Source organism: Miscanthus floridulus, chromosome 13 (genome assembly GCF_019320115.1).
Source record: "Miscanthus floridulus cultivar M001 chromosome 13, ASM1932011v1, whole genome shotgun sequence".
NCBI lineage: Eukaryota > Viridiplantae > Streptophyta > Magnoliopsida > Poales > Poaceae > Miscanthus > Miscanthus floridulus.
The window spans coordinates 52,907,522-52,928,151 of NC_089592.1; the positions used below are offsets into that span (position 1 = coordinate 52,907,522).

A 20,630-nucleotide genomic window follows, 5' to 3' on the forward strand; every position below is an offset into this window, starting at 1 on the left:
CATGGCTGCGACCATGCTAGGGGCTGGCCTCGCGTCGCTAGGTGCTCGAGCATCACTGCCATCCCCAAACCTACACCCGAGCCCTTCCTCAACATCGGTCGGCTCCCCTTCCCAGCGTCCCTCTGCCTCATCGAGGCCACACCATTGCCATGGCCGTGTGGTCGACCTTCTCTGCCTTGACATGCCATCGTGGAGCCCCTACGAGCCAACTGCAACCGTAGCAACCACGTCGCTCCGCAACCTCATGGAGCCGGTCACCACCATGTCGCGTCCACCTTTTCTTCCTCTACCTCCAAGCCCTTCCTCACCATGGCGTCTGCCCTAGAAACTGACGTTGAGCTACTACCACTTCGCCCAGCAGTAGAGCACCATCATGAGCTCCTTCCACCCCATGATGTCACCACCAAAACATTGTGCTTTGCCTTCTTCCCCGCCCCTCCACGCTAGACCTAGAGGACCACGACCAGGAGTGGTACCGCCCTTAGCCCGTGCAGCCCTGACCCTGCACATCTTCCTCCTCGCTGTTCCACAACACCCACGACCTGCCAGAAGGTTGTGCCTTGTTCCTCCCTCAAAGTGGCTGCTGCAAGTTGCCATCTTGCAGCGCTCCTACGACCGGTCTCCACCTCCCTTGCATCACCTGCTACCCCACCTCGCCGGAGTATAGCAACCACCACTGGTCAGCCTCCAAAGCCCAAAGCTTGCGCTTTACCACACCATTATGAAGCCCTCGCCTGAGACTATCCTTTGTGCCATAGTTTTTCATCGTCGCAAGGAAGCCAAAGCCCTACAGTCCATCTCGCCTTTGACCACAACCTAGAGCAGTAGCTACCGTACCTTGCCGACCTGTTCTGGCCGATAGTAGCCAGCTCCCGGCCTTCTGCTGCCACATCCGGCCAGCAGCGACCACCTCTCGGCCAGGCTACAGCCACCCCTGGCTAGCCGTAGCCACCCTACAGCTAGCCATGGCCAGACAGAGCAAGCCATAGCTAGCCAAAGATTGCTGCAGCTGGTCATAGCTCACCTGGGACACTCCGCAGCGAGCCTCGCCTCCCCTGCCATAGTCAAGGTCGAGCCTTTCAACCCCGTCCTTTCAACCCCATCGATGCCATCCTCGATGTCGACAAAACTCTTACATTTCCTTTCGTTTCATACTTGTCATCTATACTTGTCCATACATGATCTATCTATATCTATGCATGTGCCATGCCTTTGTGCCAGTCTATCTCTTGTGCCATGGATGTGTGCTACTCCATGTCATGTTGTTAAGTTGTTGATTCTTTGTGTGTTTGTGTTGTTGCCTAGGAACCGTGCCTTCGAATCGGTTGAGAGAACGGTGTGCTTGTATGTTGCGATCATGAGCTCGTCTCACCATGGTCATGATGCCAAGCATATCCCTTCTCTCGTGTTTTAGTTGTCTTCGTCGAACTATGGTAGTTGGTGATCCTATTCGGCCCTTGGGTGAGGCCACCATAGATGACATCGGTGCGCTTCCACACATACTTGGCGAACCATTCATGACCTATCCTAGTGGGAGAACTAGGGGACGGCCATTGTGGAGCCGACGGAAGACAACTCATGTAGGTGAAGCTCATGACCGTAAGTTGTCTCGCCATGACTATCAGGCTCTACCTCTTTTGCCCCTTCGTTCTATTTTGCTCTTTTGTTCAACCTATCCAACCCGTATGCTTGTGCCACTTAGACTGTCGCATTTCTATGGTTCTCGTGGTGACAACCACATTGCTATGAACCCTAGGAATTGCAAAGTGCTGATCTAGTGCACATAGATCGTGGTGCCCTACGAGTTGGTGTGGATCGAGAGACCGTGGGATTTGTGTCTCTTTTCTTTCAACCCTCACCCATTTCCATGGCATGTTGTTCGAGAGAATGCAGAGATTGTTCTTCTTCCCTCCCCTCTTTTCAATCCTCATCAATCCAGTAAGATGTGGATTGAGCCCTCTTGTTCCAACTTCTTCGATTAGTGTCTATCGCCATGACATGATGATTGAAGTATCGCAGAACCAAAGTCTTTTTTCACTTGTTTGTGTCCCTTTGGTGTTCCTTGTTGCTTTTAGATTATATTCCTTTGATTCCCGTCGACTGCTATGGCAAGTGGGTCAAAGGAAGGCGAATCCTATGTCTCTTCCCATCTTTTCGCTCTTTCGTGCTCGAGCCCCTAGTATGCTTGTACCTATTTTAGACCCTAGCACTCTCTAGGTTCTCGCGGTGACAACCGCACCACTAACACCCTAGGGTGTCTAGGTGTCATTTAGTGCATGTAGGTCTTGGTACCCTATGAGTGGACTCGGGCGTTGGTGTTCTTCTGTGTGTCGCTCCTTTCCAATGCCCCATCTTTTACCATGGCGTGAGGATGGGAAGAAACATACTACCATTCCTCTCCTTCTCCTTTTGTTCCACCCTCTCTTCAGTTCTCATCAATTACAATGGCGTATAGATTGAGAGAGATCGGAACTGCTTCCATATCCCCTTAGCTCGCTCTACTCGATCCCGTCTTTAACAATGACGGCCGAATCAAAGGCCAGGCTAACACTTCTAGTTGGCGAGGTTAGTGCCTATGTCGTGTTCTTGGAACCATGCAAGTCGACATGATCAACCATTAGAGTGCCATCTCTACTGAGCATGAGCCATGGATGTGCCTAGCTAATTTTCTAACTCGCCCCCTTTTTAGCCCAAGGAAAACAGACTTTCTTCGTGAGGGCTAGCCTTGTTTTCCATGGAGTTTGCTTAAGTCAAGCTAAGGTCAAGGCCATTATACTTAAAGCCATACAGGTCGACACGATCGGCCCAAGAAGTATTAGCTAGTCTGTGACTTGAGCTTGTGCTAAGTAAACAACCACTTTTGCCTCTTTCTAGCCTAGGAATCAGACATCCTTCGTGAGGGCTAAGTCCCTTTTTCCTTCAGTGTCCCTTTTGGTGTTTGTTGATCTTCCCATGCTTTGTTGCTTCTTTTTTGCAGTCTTTCTTGGTTAGTGGTTGATTGCTCCTTTGCTTTGTTTGTCTTATGAGCGAGGTAGTTGCATCAGGGATGACGTTGATCAAGTCAAAATCCATTGGAGGAGGAGATGCATATGACAACAGGACTTGGAGGAGAACAACTATGATTACACCAAGGATCTCAGAGATGATCAGTCAACAACTTGTGCCACATCCCACCCAACCGCGTAGAATCCTATTAGACATGCAATAATATAGCTGCTAGTGCTTTATTTTATGCAACTGAACTATGATAGGTTGCATGGTAGAATTGCTTAAAGCCATTACCTTGACGCAACCTTTACCCCTGCACACCCGCTGTTAGGCTAGACGCTCGCTTACTACTTACTACTTACTTCTACTATGCATTATATCTGTGATGTGATGCTTGGTGGAGGATTGTTTGTGAGTGGCTATGGCACTCGGTGCCAATAAGGTGGTAATAACTTGGGGAGGTCTTGGCGTGCATCATGGGTGTGTGGTGAGGGTTGAGTCGACCGGACAGGATTCTACGATGAGTCCTTTGGACAAGTCTTGCTGGGAGGGTGTGACCTGAGCATCCTCTATGATGAGAGGTACCTATGGCAGGTACATGTGAGTGGAGTAGACCCCGAGATGCCTCATAGGGGTGAGCCCCTGGGGAGGACATGCCGTCGAGGTACGGGGTGTCGGTTAACCCCACTTGAGAAGATGTCCTGTCTGGTCCCCCTAAGTACCGGTATGTCAAGAGAACCGGATCATAGGACCCTACGTACACACCACTCATTCCTGAATGGGTGGGGGATGGATGTTGACCAGCTAGGGTAGTGCCACTACTACCTAGGATGTAGGTGATAGTGTAGGGAGGTACGGGCATATGGCTCACACCCTCCTAAGATAGCGTAGTGACCTTTAGGGCCCGGTACTATATCTCATAGTCTCAGTGTGCTAGTGGACTCCGGGGAGACTTAGGGTTGAGTGGTAGGGTGGCATCGTACCGGTTGGGAGGCAACCCAGTATCGGCCTAGATGGTGGCCACCGTCGATGATGGTGATCTTATGGTTCTAGGTGTACATGCTCTGTAGAGTTGATCAATCTATACGTATAGCCATGTCCATGGATATGGACATTCCTATGACCTACGCTTCCCTTGATTAGTGAGAGGTGTCCTTTCTTCTTCTCCCCCTGGGTTTGGTGTTGATTTCTAACTTTGGCCATTGAGGCAAGGCATGAGAGGGATTTGTCCTTACTGCCTAGAGAGTGAGAGTGTGGCAAGATGTGTGTGATGGGATGGGTGAACGTGTGTGGATGAGATGGGTTAAAACTTGAGCTATTATAAAATATTGATAAACTTGCATAGGAAAACTACAACCATAAATAGGCCTTTTGCTCTACCCTTGCATTCCACTTACCACAAAGCAAACACAAAGCATAGGGTGGGACCTAGTGGTGGCAGTTTTGGATGTAATCTACGATGACAGTGGAGATTAGGAGGATTAGATGGTCTCATTCCTGCGCTCAAGTTTGGTTGAGGTGATGAAGTCTACGCCCACTAACCTTCTACGCCGACTCTGGTAATTGCCCATGAAGGAGGAGCCTTCACCCGCCGACATGCTACATCTACTTTGATGTTGTTATGTGTGTGTTTCCGCTAGTATACGTTGTACTTAGGTGTGATATCAAGTGGTGTATTACCTTGTAAACTTGTAATTCTATGATGTATGAACTATCATATCAACTGAATAATGATAATGTGATAGTTTGGTCTTCATGGACTCTCACATTATGATGTAATCTGTGGATTTCCCTTCGAGGAAATCATGGATCGTTTCACGCTGCCATCGAAGAGCCGATCCCGGCTTTTGACTATCTCCGACGACGATGACGGGGGGGGGGGGGGGTGGATGATGTCCCCACGTTGGTGGAGCAGCTAGACGTGGCCACCTCTGCCCTCCATGAGGAGAGCCGTGAGGCGGACCGGCTGTGCCTCTCCATTATCGCCACAAAGTGGAAACAGCCGCGGTGGAGCTTGCCGCCATCGAGGCCCAGGCGCGCCTCGCTATTAAGGCATTCGGCATAATATGATCTTGCTCTTTCACTACATGTGACATCGTGTCTTCAGTTGTAGTGTTTTCTTGTCTCCTTTTTAGCCATCCAGGAGTAGCTGATTGCTGCGTAGGGCGAGGCAACAAAGGAGATCCATCTTCACCAGGTAGCCGAGGACAATGCCCGTGTCTCCTCCTGGATGGCGGCCAAGAGCAACAGGCGCTACCATGACCTTCACGCGATAGCAGGCAACACTGTTCATGTGCTTTTGCTTCCTGTGCCTATGGGGATGACCCTAGTGGACTGCCTTCGCACCATGCCGCCACGGGGCATGGAGGTGGACACATACTGCATTTGCCTAGGGGCCACTTTGACCATGGCCACCACCCAGCATCGGCTGGGTGAGGACCTCACCATGGTGGAGCCAGGGTTCCTGGGAGAGACGAGCTATTGGCAGTGCCAGAACCTAATCGGTGAGTTCTCCGCCATGGGCGATGGCGTCCTAGCCATGGTGGATGTAGATGACATCGTTCTTAATGCTCCCCACGAGTAGTTCAATTGTAACATGCCTCTGCATTCTGAATAAAAATGATCATAATATTAGTAGTTATTACTTTGAGCTCATCTCTATTTGCTATGACTTGAACGTTCCATTTGTGCATCTTAGAGTTCACAGATCGTATGACACGTCTGTCATTAGTAGGTGCTAACATCTCCCAATCATCACCACTAGTAACCTTCACCGCCACTTTCGTCAATTTCCAAGCCCGTGCGTGAGTCCTATGCATCACTCCCGTGCGTATTTACAAAGTTTTTCAGAAATTTGCATTCCCACGTCTGATATAGTTGCTTACAAAGGATGCTCCCCACCATATCTTTCTCCTCCTCAGTGCTGTTGTTCCTCATCACCCCCCCTGCTCCCCAGTGCCGAACTACGCGACCGCCCCTACTCAACGGCGTGCAAGCCACCAGTCACCGCTGATAAGCTAGTGCTCCACGCCGGTATGCCTCACCATCAGGTAGACAATATAGATTCACCGGTGACCAGGGTGGTACTCATCACCGCCGTCGTTGCTTGAGCTCAATGCCGCAAGATCCAAAGGCAATGGTAATGCTTTCGCACTTCCCTTATGCATTGTTCTTGGATTTTATTTCCTTCTTCATTCATCTGAGTACTTCCACAGTCGCTCCTTCTCTAATTTAGGCGACAGCGTTGCCACTTCCATCGCCATCCCTGCTCCACCAGATCCTCGTCAAGATGGAGGAGCCCCCAACAAGAGGAACGAAGTGGCCATCCTCTCAGACCATGTCTTGGTCCTCATCCTCAGCCGCCTCACCGCCCACTCCTTGTGTAGTTGCAAGTGTGTCTGTCCTCCTAGAATAGCCTCATCTCAGGATCTGATATCATAAGGAGCTGCCCTAGATTCTCGCTAGATTCTTCTACCGCAGCTAGAAATGCAAACACAACTTCACTAGTGTCAACGGTGAATACCCCTCCTTGTCCTTGCCCCTCCCCATTCAGGATGTCATGATCTCAGATTGCTCCTAGGGCCTCATTCTCTTCTGGTACTCTGGGTTTCGCTATGTTGTCTGCAATCTGGTGACTAAGAAATGGTTGCTACTGCCGGGTAGCAACCATTCTTGTGGTTTAGCTTGCTTGGGGTTCGATCCAATAGCCTCCTCACACTTCCATGTGTTTGAATTTGGGATCAACGATGATGACTCCTTAGGTGTCAACATCTACTCATCTAAAATCAGAGCATGTATCTTTAAAGAATTTGAATGGGTTGAGGGTATTGTAGTATCCACATATGGGAAAGGTGTGTTTGTTAATGGTTTTATGCACATGCTGGAGTTCACCCAGATAGTTGCTATTGATATTGAGGGAAAGACATAGAGGAAAATTCATAGGCCAACTGGTGATGCAATCTCCATCCATGAAGCTCAGGGTCAGTTGTGTTTATGTATGTACTATTGATACTTTGAAGAGGTATGAGCTTTCAATCTAAATTCTTGAAGACTATGATACTAGTAAATGGATATTGAAGCATAATGTGACCACGCTGGAGCTATTTGGAAAGAAGAATATTGGAATTGGTATCGAGGTTTGTGATGCATCCTACAGAGTGATTGCAGTTCATCTAGAATGAAATTTGATTTTTCTTGTTGGGGAGGACAAATTACCGCTTGCATATGACATGAACCGCAATAAAGTTCATCTCCTCCCTGCTCGGGCCATCGGCTATCCTAGAAGTACCTAGAAACTATTATGTATGAGCGGCGGACCTCACTATCTTCCTTATGTTTCCTTGTTCATGGAGTCATTAGCAGAGCGGTAAAGGTGCATATGTTGTATTTTGTTGTAATTATGTCATGCCTTTGTTCAGGTAGGTAGTTGTTTTGATTTTATATATAAGCCAATTTAGGCTTCGTAACTAAAGGAATGGTTTGTTGAATATTATTAATTGTACTGCTTTGTGCATGTGGAATCTGAGTGCTTTTGAACAATTTTCCTACATTGGCTAGGAGGAAGAAGAAGGGTTCCATGGTGCATTGTCTACCAATTCGAAGGATGCACTAATTATATTCATTTTTGCCTACCAAGCAGGAGTGCAACATAGGAGGAGCACAACTACATCGTTTCGTTATGTAAGCCTGTAGAGATCAGTACCTTTAGTTTGCAATCTATGTACCACTTGTGTTAGGACATCAGTTGAGAAAGATATTATGGTAAGCGTTCATTATTATTGTAAGAAATGGGTTATGAATGCAATGATTATATCTGTATGCTTTGTGTTCAGTAAGCTATTAAGGGCGTCATTGGTGGTGCAAACGTCCAACACCATCGCTATACGTATTATGCGACATGGATCAAAGTGTATCACCGCCGAATCATTTAGTAACCCGACACCGACTAAACGATCATCAAAGGTGGATCGTGGTGCAAGGCGACGGTGACCATGACTTTGCACTAGCGGATCATACGCTGGAGCGACGGTTGTGTTAACCTCTACACAGACGTCTTGGCCGTCGGATCGACAGTGAACCCGCACCGCTAATAGTCGGGTCGAAGTACAAGGCGACGGTGCTGGTGACCACTACACAGGCAGTTGATGTGCCCACACGAGGGTTTTGATAACCTCGACACAGTCGGATCATTTGCCAATGCAGCAGTGTTAGTGTACATCCACAGTCAGGTCGTGCTCCAATATGACTGAAGTAAGGACCTAATCACAGACGGATCATAAGCCAATCGGCAGTGTTAGTGTACACCACAGTCAGTCCCAGATGCCGACGGTGAAGACTGTGACCATCACTGTCGACAGCTTACTGTCGAGGCCAAAATTGGACTGCGATGTGGGTTACGACGCGGCTGTGAAAGGTGCTAGTGTAGTAGTGCTACTTTTGAAATATCCACATGAAAAACTTGCAACATCCAGATAAAACATCTGAAACACTTGAAACATACTCTTGCAACATGCATTTTTAGCGCACAATGTCACCTTGTTGCTTGGACGAATCGCGGAGGTCGCCGGCGGTGCATGGAGCTCGCCGGTGCGCCCCTGGGCGAGGACTTGCTTGGCGGCCTAGGAGAGCACCTCTACGAGGCGCACAAGCACCCTGGGCAAGCATCTGCGTGAGCACCCCTGGGCGAGTACCTGCTCGGTGGCTAAGCGGGCAACGTGGCTTACATCTAGTTCGGCGATGTCTATTTATGTCCCTAAGCATGAGGGCTTGAATCTTTACAGTAGGGGTTACAAACGGAAGAGTATTGAGATTCTGAGGTTCAGGAGCATAGGAATGCCTTCGATCCCATAGAGAGCTTAGGTCCTCCCTTGTATAGGTTTTGGGGGACCCGATTATAGGGAGAGGGGAAGAGAGAAATAAAAAGGGGTGGCTTTTGTCATCTTGCGTGAGTTATCGGATCGTGGCGTCAGTAGTGCCATAGGAGCAGGGATGATCTGTGCCTTTTAACTATGTTATACTTGCAAATACTGTAACAGTCGTATCTTTCCTGTGCTAGAGTGGGCAGACACACTCGGTACTAGTGATACGGCGGCTTAGTACGGCCTTTTTTACTCTTCAGGAGAAGACAAGTTGTATCCGAGCTCCCCAGGAGGTCGAATGCCGTTCCGTGGAACCGGTACAACTACCTCTTTGATCCTTCTAGATGAAGTCAGGCAACCTTTGGCAGGGTTTTGGCTCCGGCTACTTGCAAGGAGCCCTGCCAAACGCCTATAGAAGAAATGGCTCCTTACAACTCACAAGGAGCTAGGAGCTCGAGCCATTTTTGTATAGAGGAGCTAGAGCCCGAAAAATGGTTTATATTAGCTTCTCCTCATAAATCTAAATACAAAATTATTATAAAACTGTCATTGGAGTCATTTTTACCAAATATTTTCTAAAACGGCATCAACTCCACCAAAGTACCAGACAAGTTGCTTCACAAAAAGAAGTGAGCGCTTGAGCCCTTTTAGAAAGAGCATAGCCTTAGCAAACGGGGCATGGAACCGAGGTTCCGGAGGAGCTCGGATGCCCCCTTGATTTGGCGTTAATTTACTGTAGAAAATGCCTATACAGATGTCTTGAAAATGGGCCGTTAATTGGCCACCTTTTTTAATAAAAGGTTGTTGTAGGATCATGGCAGCCTTTTCGAATCGGCATCTTAATAGCCGATACAGATGTCGCGAAAATAACTATAGCTTAACCGAAAAGCTCATAAGTTCAGATAGCTAAGCATTAACATAGCAGATAAAGAAGCTTTTTTTTTTAACAGCGGGAAATACTCCATTTTCAAATTGTAAGTCATTCTGGCTATGTACCTAGATGTAATACATAATAAAAACTATATATCTAGAAAAGCTAGAGCATCTTACCATTTGGAACGGAGGGAGTAGTAACCCTGTAATTCTATTGCATCTTTTACCAAGCCTTTGTTTGCCAAACAACAGAAAAACTAAGTGTTACACTATAGGATCTTACACAAAGCACGTCTTATCAATTACTACTGCATACAGACTTACGACTTCTAATACAAACAAAGACATGAATAGAAGATTCTTATATGTACCAGATCATCATCTACATGAAAACCAATCTAAACTTTGCACCTGGACTCATCGTTTTTTCATGGGGCCTGGTTCAGGTCAATCACATACCCAACTGGACCTCCACGGCCCATTGAGGCCCTACGAGAAAGTGACGGAGGCCTCCTCAGCTCAGCATGGACTGGCACAGGCATCTCATCAGAGTGCCCAGAAATGCAGAGCGATCCATTTTCATCCTGATCCCAGTAAACCTCAACCATGAGGCCTCTTGGATGCTCCTCTGTCTCAGTTCCAGGAACACCAACAAAACGAGCCCCCTTGGGAATCTGAATTGTCAAAGAGAGACACTCAAAGAACAGAACAGAGCCTTCTAAATGTATCCCTAGCAATTTTTTCTTTGCTAAACAACCAGATAAGCAAGTATCCCTAGCAATTTTTTCTTTTCTTTGCTAAACAACCAGATAAGCAAACTAGCCTACTTGATGGGAGATATTTCTGCATCTCAGATGTTTTCCTCCATCTATGATTAGAAGTGTGGTGGTGGTGTTAGGGTTATTGAGTACAGACCTGAATTGTTGCTCCTGATGACAGGTTGAGAGTCACCAAGGTACCTTCAGCAGTAGAGCTCTCCAGCTCTGCCTGCTTTGCAATGTTCAGGAAGACCTCTTCAAGTGTTGTCAGACCAAGTTGAATGTCTGATATTCCAAACTCCCCTTCCCTGTCTTGCAGCTCTCCAAAGAATCTCTGTTGTGGAAGTATTAATATATCATTTACTTAAAATGAAGTACATTAGAGCTCGGGTGCCAAGGTATTACCGTCAGAAGCGGTTCTTTGTGATGAGGGATGACAAATGTCAAGAATGTCCTGCTCTCCTCTTTTGGATTAATATCAAGTCGCTGTTTAAACACAAAAGAGAGAGGCATTTATATATCATGATGGTAAGAGACAAAACCTTAAGATGATCTTATTTAGTCATGAGACACATACTTCCTTGAAGAACCATTTGACAGCTTCTATGTTCGGATTAACTGGAGCCTCAGTGTTGCTGTTGATGTTGGGGCTCTGCATGTGGCCATTTCCAGAGAAATTAACGTTAGCGATGTATCCTGTTCCAAATTTCGACTTCAGCCTTATTGATGTCCCAATACACCGCAGTTTCCCCTTTGCCATTATAGCTATCCGATCACCAAGAATATCTGCCTCCTCCATGGAATGGGTGGTCAAGACAATAGCTCTTCCTTTCTTGGCCTCCTCTATGATGTCCCAAACATGCCTCCTTGTAATTGGATCCATGCCAGTAGTCTACATAACATATACTTACTTAGGTTGACATGTGACAGGGCCGCAGAGTCTAAGAAACAAACCAATGAAAACTTTTCTATTTCCTCACCGGTTCATCGAGAAAAACCAATTTTGGGTCACCAATCAGTGCAATCGCGACACTTAGCCGGCGCTTCATTCCTCCACTGTAGCTGCCTGCTCTAGCATTAGTTACCTGGCTGAGCTTCACTTTGGCTAATGACTCCTCTGCTACCTGTGTCAGGTGATAACCATAGGAAGATCAACATCCAAGACCATATGAGTTTCAGAGAGAACAAGTCAAAAAATTATTTTAAGAAATATACTGATGTGATTGCTGCTGGAGGCAATCCCTTGATGCTGGCAAACAATTCCATGTGCTCTTTAGCTGTTAATGCATCCCACAGGATATCGAACTGTAAAGTAACACAAGACACATATTTATGTTTTTTTTTCAAATACATCACCACTTGCATCAATAATATCAAAATGTCTAAAGCACCACCTGTGGGCAGACTCCGATCATCCTACGGATATTTGACATTCCCACAGTGCTTCGAACAGAATGACCATAAATGAATGCTGTGAGATGTTTGGTATGTATTATTAGCATGGCGGTTATTGTTTTGAGACAAAGAAACCAGAATGTTGCTTCAATGAACGATACTTACCATCACCTCCTGTAATTGGTGTGATTCCAGTCAGACAACTGATTGTAGTTGTTTTGCCAGCTCCATTGGGCCCAAGAAGACAAAATAGCTGGTCCTTCTCAAGGTTCACCCATAAGCCCTGAATAAATTTTTAGGTAATGAATAATCAGATCATGCCAAGCATAGTTGCATGTATATTATGTCAAAAATTAATAGATAACTTACTTTAACAGAATGAACAAAAACTAATAGATAACTTACTTTAACAGAATGAAATGGCTTAGATTTTGAGCATCTGCAACAACAACCAATGCTGAAAGTTCCTGGATATGTCTTCCGTAGACCATGTATTTGAACTGCAACACCAGGATCTACCGCATTGTTTGCAGCTTGTTCCTTGACTAGGTTTTGCTCCGCTAGAACATCCTCGTCAGTAGGGGTAGCATCATCAGCAGGACGGCTTGATCCAAAAAAGCTGAAGAGGCCTCCCTCTGGAATAAAGATTAATGGGTAGTGTAAGATACGAAAGCGGAAACAATGTGAGTAGTTATCAAATACTTCAATATCTGACCTTCCATCTTGCCTCCTTTACCCGTCCAGTATGAAGGCATAAGAAAGTAGAAAACTGACTTACGGACACCGTTTACATTTGGAAGTATGTTGTCAAAGTATATCGCCAGGACAAACCACAAGAAAAATGTGGATATGAGCCACTTATAGATATCATCCTGTAAGATATTTTGCAAACAATAAGCGATTGAAATCTAGTGACTAAAATACATAAAATCTAATAAGCAAAGTTTTGCACGTACAATAGTAATGACGCAGTCCGTCTCAAAAGATGGGCACTCCCCACGCTGATTCCAGCTAATACCTTTATCTTCAGGAGTGGCTGTTGCCTTGCCTAGAATGTTGAGGGCTTTGGCAAACAAATCAGGAGGAAATAAAGACCACAATGTCCGGTACAACTTTTTATAGTCAGCCGAATAAGGGAACCCAAAGGTGGTAACAAGCTGCACAGGAAGAACAAAGGTATTATCATATTTTCTGAAAAAAATGAAATACCGGATACATAAGATGATGATTAACAAAATATTACCTGAGTCAAGAACCCAATAATGAATATTGCAAATCCAACAGTAGTTGCCGATGCTGCCTTCGCTACGAACGTGGATATCATGAAGGCAAAACTAAGCTGCAGGAAACATGATGAATGTTTATGTAAAGGGGACATTTAAAAGAAACATATGCTTCACAAACTATGATAAGATTAGAAAATATACCAACAAAGTTCATCCATGAAATTTGTTGTTAACAAAATTGAGCATTACAAACAGGCAGAACTAAAACAAATAAATCGATCAATATTTGGAACTTACCATGTTCAGTTGGAACAGGAAGAACAGGAGGAATAGGATTCCAAAATTATTATGAAGGAAGAAATCGAACTGGAACATCATCCCAAAGAGCACAGTAAAAAGTGCTGAAAGTGTTGTAAGAAGGGCCTCCCAAGTAAACCACGATAACCAGTAAGCCGATTCATAGAGCCCCATGGTAGACATAGCCTGCAAATATATCAAAATTTTGGCTCACTTCGAGCATAAAGATAATGCTGGCAGACAGCGGTGAGTGAAGTTTGAACCTGACGAAGCTTTAGTTCTTTCTCTGCCACCAAGGCACTGATTTGGAAAACAAATCCAAACATTGCAATGGCAAGAAAGAAAGTTGGTCCTGCTTGAGCAATGGTAGAGAAGGTCTCTGTGGCTGGGTGAGCGAATTCCTTAAATCCGACAGTCCAGCTAAAATTTGGATCTGTTACATTCATGAAAAACACTTATTCCCAATGAACAATTAACTTACAGAACCAAACACAAAACTAACATTTAATTATGCATTACATACTAAAGAAACATTTGTGGACTCCACCTTCAGTAAGCAGGGTTTTAAAACTTTTTTAGTTTTTTTCTCTCCCACTTAATGAAAAATGTGCTTAGGCTTACAGTAAATAGTCTGAAAAAAATATCTGGCCAAGAAAATAGTATTTAAAAAGTTAAAGTAGCAGGAATTATTGTCACTGAAGATGGCAATACATAAAAGCAACAATTTCCTTAAAGAAGCATGGAAGAATTAATACCTCCAATAAGAAGTCTTGCCATTTCCCTCTCAGCTGCAACTTGGAGTGGTATTTGGAACTTGAAGGTCGGATCTTCGTATGTTCCTCTCCGTGCTACCGGAGTAGAGTTTGTCTGAATACCATACTTTATCTGGGTGGCATTTATATCTTGAAAATGCAAAGCACCAGGGCAGCGCATTGGGTTTTGAAACAACCAAGCATCAACATCATCCGGAGTCCTAAAACCTAAAACCTGAAAGAATCACTGAGAGCCAATCAGATGACATGTTGAGTGATTGTCAATTCTGGGGTGCAGTTGCAAAACTTGATTAAGTTTTGGCTAGTGCACAACTGCACATACTCTCTCAAGTCAGAAATATAAGTTGTTTTGGACTAGTACATGAGTAGTAACAAAGTGGCTCAAAGACTTTGCTGCCCTTCATTTATACACTGAGAAAGATGGGTCACTTATTTTGAAATGAAACTAAAGCAAGAATAAAGATAAAAGTGCCTATAAATTATAGGATGAGCAACATTAGGGAAGTACAAGGAAAGTTCGAAACATTTACTCGTGGACCCAAAGGGGTACTATATTTTTCAGTTTACCATCAGATTCAAGCTTATGTCAAATGACAAACTGATAGTGAATCGTAAGAAGGCAAACTATACTAGCCGTGAATACCATATTTTTACCTGATTAGCATAAAAAAAATAATCAGAAGCTGAATTTAAGTTAACTAATTCAGACTACATAATAGACTCATGAATGCCTGGACTCCAGTCTGAGCAGTTTTTCTGTATGCATTTTAAGCTCCTGATCAATAGAGTTTTGAGCATTGAAATAATATACTAATTTACACAAACCTAGGACCAGTTCATTGATATCATCACCTAATTTATGAGAACCCCACACTCTTCCCTAGAAATTCTCAAATATATTCATAGTTAACATCCAAAGATGCATCCTCACCATCTTTGTTTCCAAGGAAAGGCCTTAGGACACACCAGAGCATGAAAGTGACATGAAACAACATTAACCGAATTTAGCTGTTCCTTGCAGACCTGGGAGTTTCCCAGCTCACATAATAAGCAACAAAATAGGCATCTTTTTTAATCTTCCATTTGGAAAGCTCGCAAATTCTACCCCCTAAATTCTGACGGGAGTGCCCACGGCTTGCATCAAAAAGTAAGATGGAACCAACTCAGATACTAAAATTGGGAGCATCAAGCCTTATGATGATTCAAGTTAACCATGAAGCTACGTCCAAGCCACTAAGCTCCAAAATGTTCATAAAGTTAAAAGGAGGTAAAACAACCTGTCACAGTGGACAAGAATTAGTAAAGTTAACTTGAAATAAATTTATTTTAAAATTCCAAAACCAAATCCTCTAAACTAATGCAAAATTCCTGTGTCAAAGAGGAAGTTACCACGCGGTTTTCTTTGTCCTCGAGGAAAAAAAAAACTCACTTCTGAAGTGAAATCCAATCATTGCCTACCCGGAATCCAGATTCCTGCTCTGAGAAAAATAAGAAAGAAAATCCAAAATCCTCACGCGAAACGTGCGAGCACCGCATTCCACGCCATCCAGACTGGTGAACCAAACTCCGCAGGCGAAAATCGCACATCAACAAAAATTCCCCACCAGAATGTATTAACAACAAAACCCAATCTCGCCCAACCCAGAGCGACAACTGACGGGGGCCGGGGGAGGGTCGGAAGGAATCTCGGGACCTTTTCGGGCGGTATGGGCCGGCCGGGGTTGTTGTTCCGGATGGCGTCGACGAGGCCCCTGATGCGGGTGCTCCCGCCGTCGCTCCAGAGGAAGTCGTAGCAGGGGGACTTGATGAAGAACTTGTCCTCGCAGGGCGGGATCGGCGGCGCGACGAGCGGCTCCGGGTCCGGCACGTTGCGGTAGGCGGTGGTGCTGGAGAACCTGGAGCGGACGGCGCGGTCGATGCAGAAGATGAGGAAGATGAAGACGAGCGAGGAGAAGAGCTGCAGCGCGGCGGAGCGGCGGTTCCGCCAGGTGAGCGTGGCGTTCTTGCGGAGCAGCGCGCGGTACTGCTGCCACGCCAGCGCGCCGCCGCTCAGGAGCTCCATCGGGCCCGGACCGGATCGGTCGGTCGAGAGGCCCGGCCGCGGACCACCGGGGAGTTTCTTCTTGGCTAATGGCTAGCGCTCTCTCTCTCTCCCTCTCCCTCTCCCTCCTCGGTCTTGGAGCTTCCGGGGAGGAGTCGTCTGAGGTTTGGGTATTTATAAGGGGGGCGTTTGAAAACGGCCAAGCGACGGACAGGAGGAAGACTCGGGTTTAGTGGGGCCCACCTGTCTGCCTGCAGCACATCGTTCTTTTGCGGCTAATGACTGAGCGGCACTAGCTGATTCATCCTCCTCCTCTATCTTATTCTTCCTTTTTTTGTTTAATAATTATACTAGTACGTACTTAGTATACGGCTCCGCTGATTCAGAGAGCAGCTCTTCCTCTTCCATTTTGATTTAGAGCCTTTTTGGCACGGCTTATGTCGGTTTCGGCTTTATCTATTTTGCGCAAATCGAAGCACTGTAGCGTGAAGCTGTTTTGTAAGCTGGGGTTAAAATAAACTAGAAGCCAGGAAAAACCAGTTTTTCTGGTTTCACCAGCTTTGGCTTCACCGATAAAGCCGTTTTAGATGAGCCGTACCAAAGGGGCTTTAATACTAATGATAATACTACCAGTACATGTACGTACTGTCTACGTCTACTAAAGAACACAATTAAAGGGTGGGCGCGTGTCAGTCGAACTAGTATAATTAAGTTTATAAAAAATAATATTAATATTTATATTTCTAAATAAATTTATTATGAAATATATTCTATAACGAATCTAATGGTATTTATTTTATATCATGAGTGTTAGTAATTTTTTATATAATTTTAATTAAAGTTTAGATTGACTTCTCGAAAAAAATAAAATTTGTTTTTTTACTGAGGGAGTACTATGCAATTCTCGCTTTTCGAGAAATCAAAGAGCTTGAACTTTGACTGAATTTATATAAAAAACTACTGTCATTCATGATATAAAATAGAACTTTTTTACTATGGTTGCGGAGACGTCAGGAAGCGTCAGCTGTGTCAATGATTGGTGGGCCTATATGAGAGAAGGCGTTGAGAGGCGTCAATGAGGGAGGCATTGGGAGGCGTTGGATGTGTCTATGGTCGGTGGGCCCATATGCGCCGTAATGCCTCCCAACGTCTACAAAGTTAAGAGGATTAGGACTTCAAATAAAAGAGTGGTAATTCCTTTTTCGTAGTTATTTTTTTTAATCAAGGGTAGAACAGTAAATCTAGCAAGCGGGAGCTACGACCATCCCGTACGTGGACCTGTCGGCGCCGGGCGTGGCCGCGGCGGTGGCTGACGCGTGCCGCAGTGTGGGCTTCTTCAGGGCGACCAACCACGGCGTGCCGGCGCGCGTCGCCGAGGCGCTGGAGGCCCGCGCGATGGCGTTCTTCGCGCTGCCTACGCAAGAGAAGCTGGACATGTCCGGCGTCGCCCGCCCCATGGGGTACGGCAGCAAGAGCATCGGCTCCAACGGCGACATCGGGTGGCTGGAGTACCTCCTCCTCTCCGTCAGCGCCAACACCGTCAAGGTCTCCTCCCTGCCGCCCTCGCTCCGGTAAGCTAGCTAGCTGTTGATCTTGCTTCGTCTTCGTCGTGCACGCACACCTGGGTCGACTCACTCAGCGGACTGGATGCATGAGCATGCAGAGCGGCATTGGAGGAGTACACGGCTGCGGTGAGGGAGGTGTGCGGGCGGGTGCTGGAGCTCATAGCGGAGGACCTAGGCGTGGACCAGTCCCTGATGAGGGCGATGGTGGTGGGGTGGGAAGGCAGCGACGAGCTGGTGCGCGTGAACCACTACCCGCCCTGCTCGCTTGAAGGGTCGAGATGGCGACTAGAGGGGGGTAAATAGTCTTTTCTAAAACTTAATCGCGTCGGCTAACCGATACAAATGCGGAATTAAAATTATCGGTCTAGCCAAGACTATACCCCGCTATATATGTTCACTAGCACCTTGCAAAGATAACAAATATGCAACAAAGGTGTCGGGCTAGCTAGAGCTCTCCTAAACAATTCTAGGAGCAAGGTTACACAAACCTATGTCACTAGTACTTTAAGCAATAAGGGAGCTCCTACACATGCTAGTAAGCAAAAGCACAAAGCTAACGATGCTCACTAGCAATGCTCAATAACAAGGCAACCAATGCCTAATTAGAGAGCGCAAATACTTAGCTACACAAACTAAGCAATGTGACTAACAAGGTTACTAAAACCAAATTAGCCACGCAAGGGAGCTACTTCTATGCTACATAAGCAAGAAGGTAATTAGCAAGCTACACAAGCTATCTAATTACAAGAGCAACTACACAAGCTTAATATGTATAAAAGTAATGGCAAGCTTGTGTAATGGGGATGTAAACCAACGGGAAGAATAAGGTTGACACGATGATTTTTCTCCCGAGGTTCACGTGTTTGCCAACATGCTAGTCCCCGTTGTGTCGACCACTCACTTGGTGGTTCGGCGGCTAATTAGCATCACCCGCTAAGCCCGCACGTCGGGCGCCGCAAGAACCCACCCCTTGAGTGAGGGTAGCTCAATGACACGCTTTACTAGAGTTGCTCTTCGCGGCTCCCGCGGGGCGAGCACAATGCCCCTCACAAGCACTTCTTCGGAGCGCCGCACAAGCTTCTTGCGCGCTTCGACGGAGACCACCACCAAGCCGTCTAGGAGGTGGCAACCTCCAAGAGTAACAAGCACCACCGGCTTGCAACTCGATCACCTAGTGCCACTCGATGCAACCTCACGATGCAATCGCACTAGAATCGCTCACTCACACAATCGAATGATCACTATCAAGTATATATGTGATGGAGGGCTCCCAAGCACTCACAAGCATGGACACTAAGTCCCTTGAGATGCTCAGCACCAGCCATGGCCGAAGGCCACTTCTATTTATAGCCCCAAGGGCTAAACTAGCCGTTACCCCTTCACTGGGCAACGGTCGGGCCGACCGGATGCTCCGGTCGTGTTGATCGGACGCTGGACCTCAGCGTTCGGTCGCTCGTAGACGACCACGTGTCCCGATTCTAACGGTCACTTGACTTGACCGGATGCAGCAGCTTCAACTGACCGGACGCTGGACCCTCAGCGTCCAGTCGTTTCCAGTAAGCTCCCGAGCATGACAGGACGCGTCCGGTCGAACGCGATCGGATGCAGCCAGCGTTCGATCACACTCCAGCTTCTGCGTCACCGTACGTCAGCCTGACCGGACGCAGCCTGCCAGCGTCCGGTGCATGCAGATCCAGCGTCCGGTCAGTTGACCGACGCCAGCATCTTCGCGACCAACTCGTTTTCACTTCTAACTTCTTCACCCTTGCACCAATGTGCTAACCACCAGAATTTGCATCCGGCGCAATAGAAAATAGGCATTCTATTTTCCCGAAAGCGCCGAATCCTGCCTCGCAAGCTCGGCGGGAGGGAGAGAGGGACCTAAACCCATCTCAACCCTGCAAACACCACCTCCTTTGTAAATGTGCCAACACCACCAAGTGTACACCACCATGAGTATGTGTGTTAGCATTTTCACAATCATTTCTCAAAGGATGTTAGCCACTCAACTTGCCACGCTACTCGATCCTAGCGACAATGCAAAGTTAGATCACTCGAGTGGCACTAGATGACCGATATGCAAACAAGTTTGCCCCTCTTGATAGTACAGCCATCTATCATAAACCCGGTCATAAACTTCTCTACACACCTATGACCGGTGAAATGAAATGCCCTAGGTTTATACCTTGCCTTGCGCATTTCATTCCATCTCCTCCAATGTTGATGCAACACATGCACCAACACGATCAACAATGATATGATCCACTTCATATCATTATATGATCATATTGGTTCATCGATCTTGACTCTACTTGCTCTTCGCCGTTGCCATCGTCCATCGGCGCCAAGTCTTGCTCAAGCTTCACCGCCACGCGGTCCATCACTCCAAAGCCTTCGACTTGCCCTTCACGCTTGCAACCGGTCCATCAAGCCAAGTCTTGTCTTGATCTTCTCCACCTTGATCACATGACTCAATGTCATGTCTTATGTGTATTTAAGCTCCTTCATCATCACATGTGTGAGCTTTGCAACATCTCCAAGCCATTTTCACCTTCATGGCATATGTTGCTCACACACATGTATCTATGGACTAATCATCTGTGTATCTCATATAAACATAATTAGTCCACCTAAGTTATCACTCAATTACCAAAACCAAACAAGGACCTTTCATCGCTGCTGCCGCTGGTGGACTGCGGCGTGACGGGGTTCGGGGAGCACACGGACCCGCAGATCATCTCCGTGCTCAGCTCCAACCGCAACGGCGGGCTTGCAGATCAAGCTCCCGGGACGGCAGGTGGGTCCCCAGTGCCCCCTGCCCCGGAATCCTTCGTCGTCAACCACGGATGGTCGGAA

General features: G+C 46.5%; 2 protein-coding genes across 2 annotated transcripts in view; one reads left to right on the forward strand and one right to left on the reverse strand.

The window, feature by feature from the left end:
* Positions 1–9,911: 9,911 nt before the first annotated feature.
* Positions 9,912–16,349, reverse strand: LOC136500916 (ABC transporter A family member 2-like). The gene is made up of 16 exons (XM_066496387.1): positions 15,862–16,349; positions 14,151–14,382; positions 13,659–13,828; positions 13,396–13,581; positions 13,116–13,211; positions 12,829–13,029; positions 12,588–12,744; positions 12,278–12,507; positions 12,038–12,155; positions 11,872–11,948; positions 11,693–11,782; positions 11,458–11,601; positions 11,055–11,369; positions 10,883–10,963; positions 10,635–10,811; positions 9,912–10,393 (listed from the first exon to the last, which is right to left on the reverse strand). Exons 1-16 carry the CDS (start codon positions 16,228–16,230, stop codon positions 10,148–10,150), a joined length of 2,889 nt encoding a protein of 962 aa, XP_066352484.1. The 5' UTR covers positions 16,231–16,349; the 3' UTR covers positions 9,912–10,147.
* Positions 16,350–17,345: 996 nt separating this feature from the next.
* The window catches only part of LOC136499816 (gibberellin 2-beta-dioxygenase 3-like), a 12,278-nt gene continuing 8,993 nt past the window's right edge, over positions 17,346–20,630 (forward strand). The window contains exons 1-4 of the mRNA XM_066495336.1: positions 17,346–17,399; positions 17,455–17,780; positions 17,873–18,035; positions 20,448–20,571. Of these exons, the coding sequence (XP_066351433.1) occupies positions 17,346–17,399; positions 17,455–17,780; positions 17,873–18,035; positions 20,448–20,571 (667 nt within the window). The remainder of the gene's footprint in view (positions 17,400–17,454; positions 17,781–17,872; positions 18,036–20,447; positions 20,572–20,630) is intronic.

Bases quoted from the DNA above. Each gene is read 5' to 3' on its own strand.
- LOC136500916 (XM_066496387.1), bottom strand. From the start codon at position 16,230: ATGGAGCTCCTGAGCGGCGGCGCGCTGGCGTGGCAGCAGTACCGCGCG. The intron at 13,030-13,115 runs GTAATATTTTGT...CTTCCTGTGCAG, and splicing joins TTATTGGGTTCTTGACTCAG to CTTGTTACCACCTTTGGGTT. The intron at 10,394-10,634 runs GTCTGTACTCAA...TTGACAATTCAG, and splicing joins CATCAGGAGCAACAATTCAG to ATTCCCAAGGGGGCTCGTTT.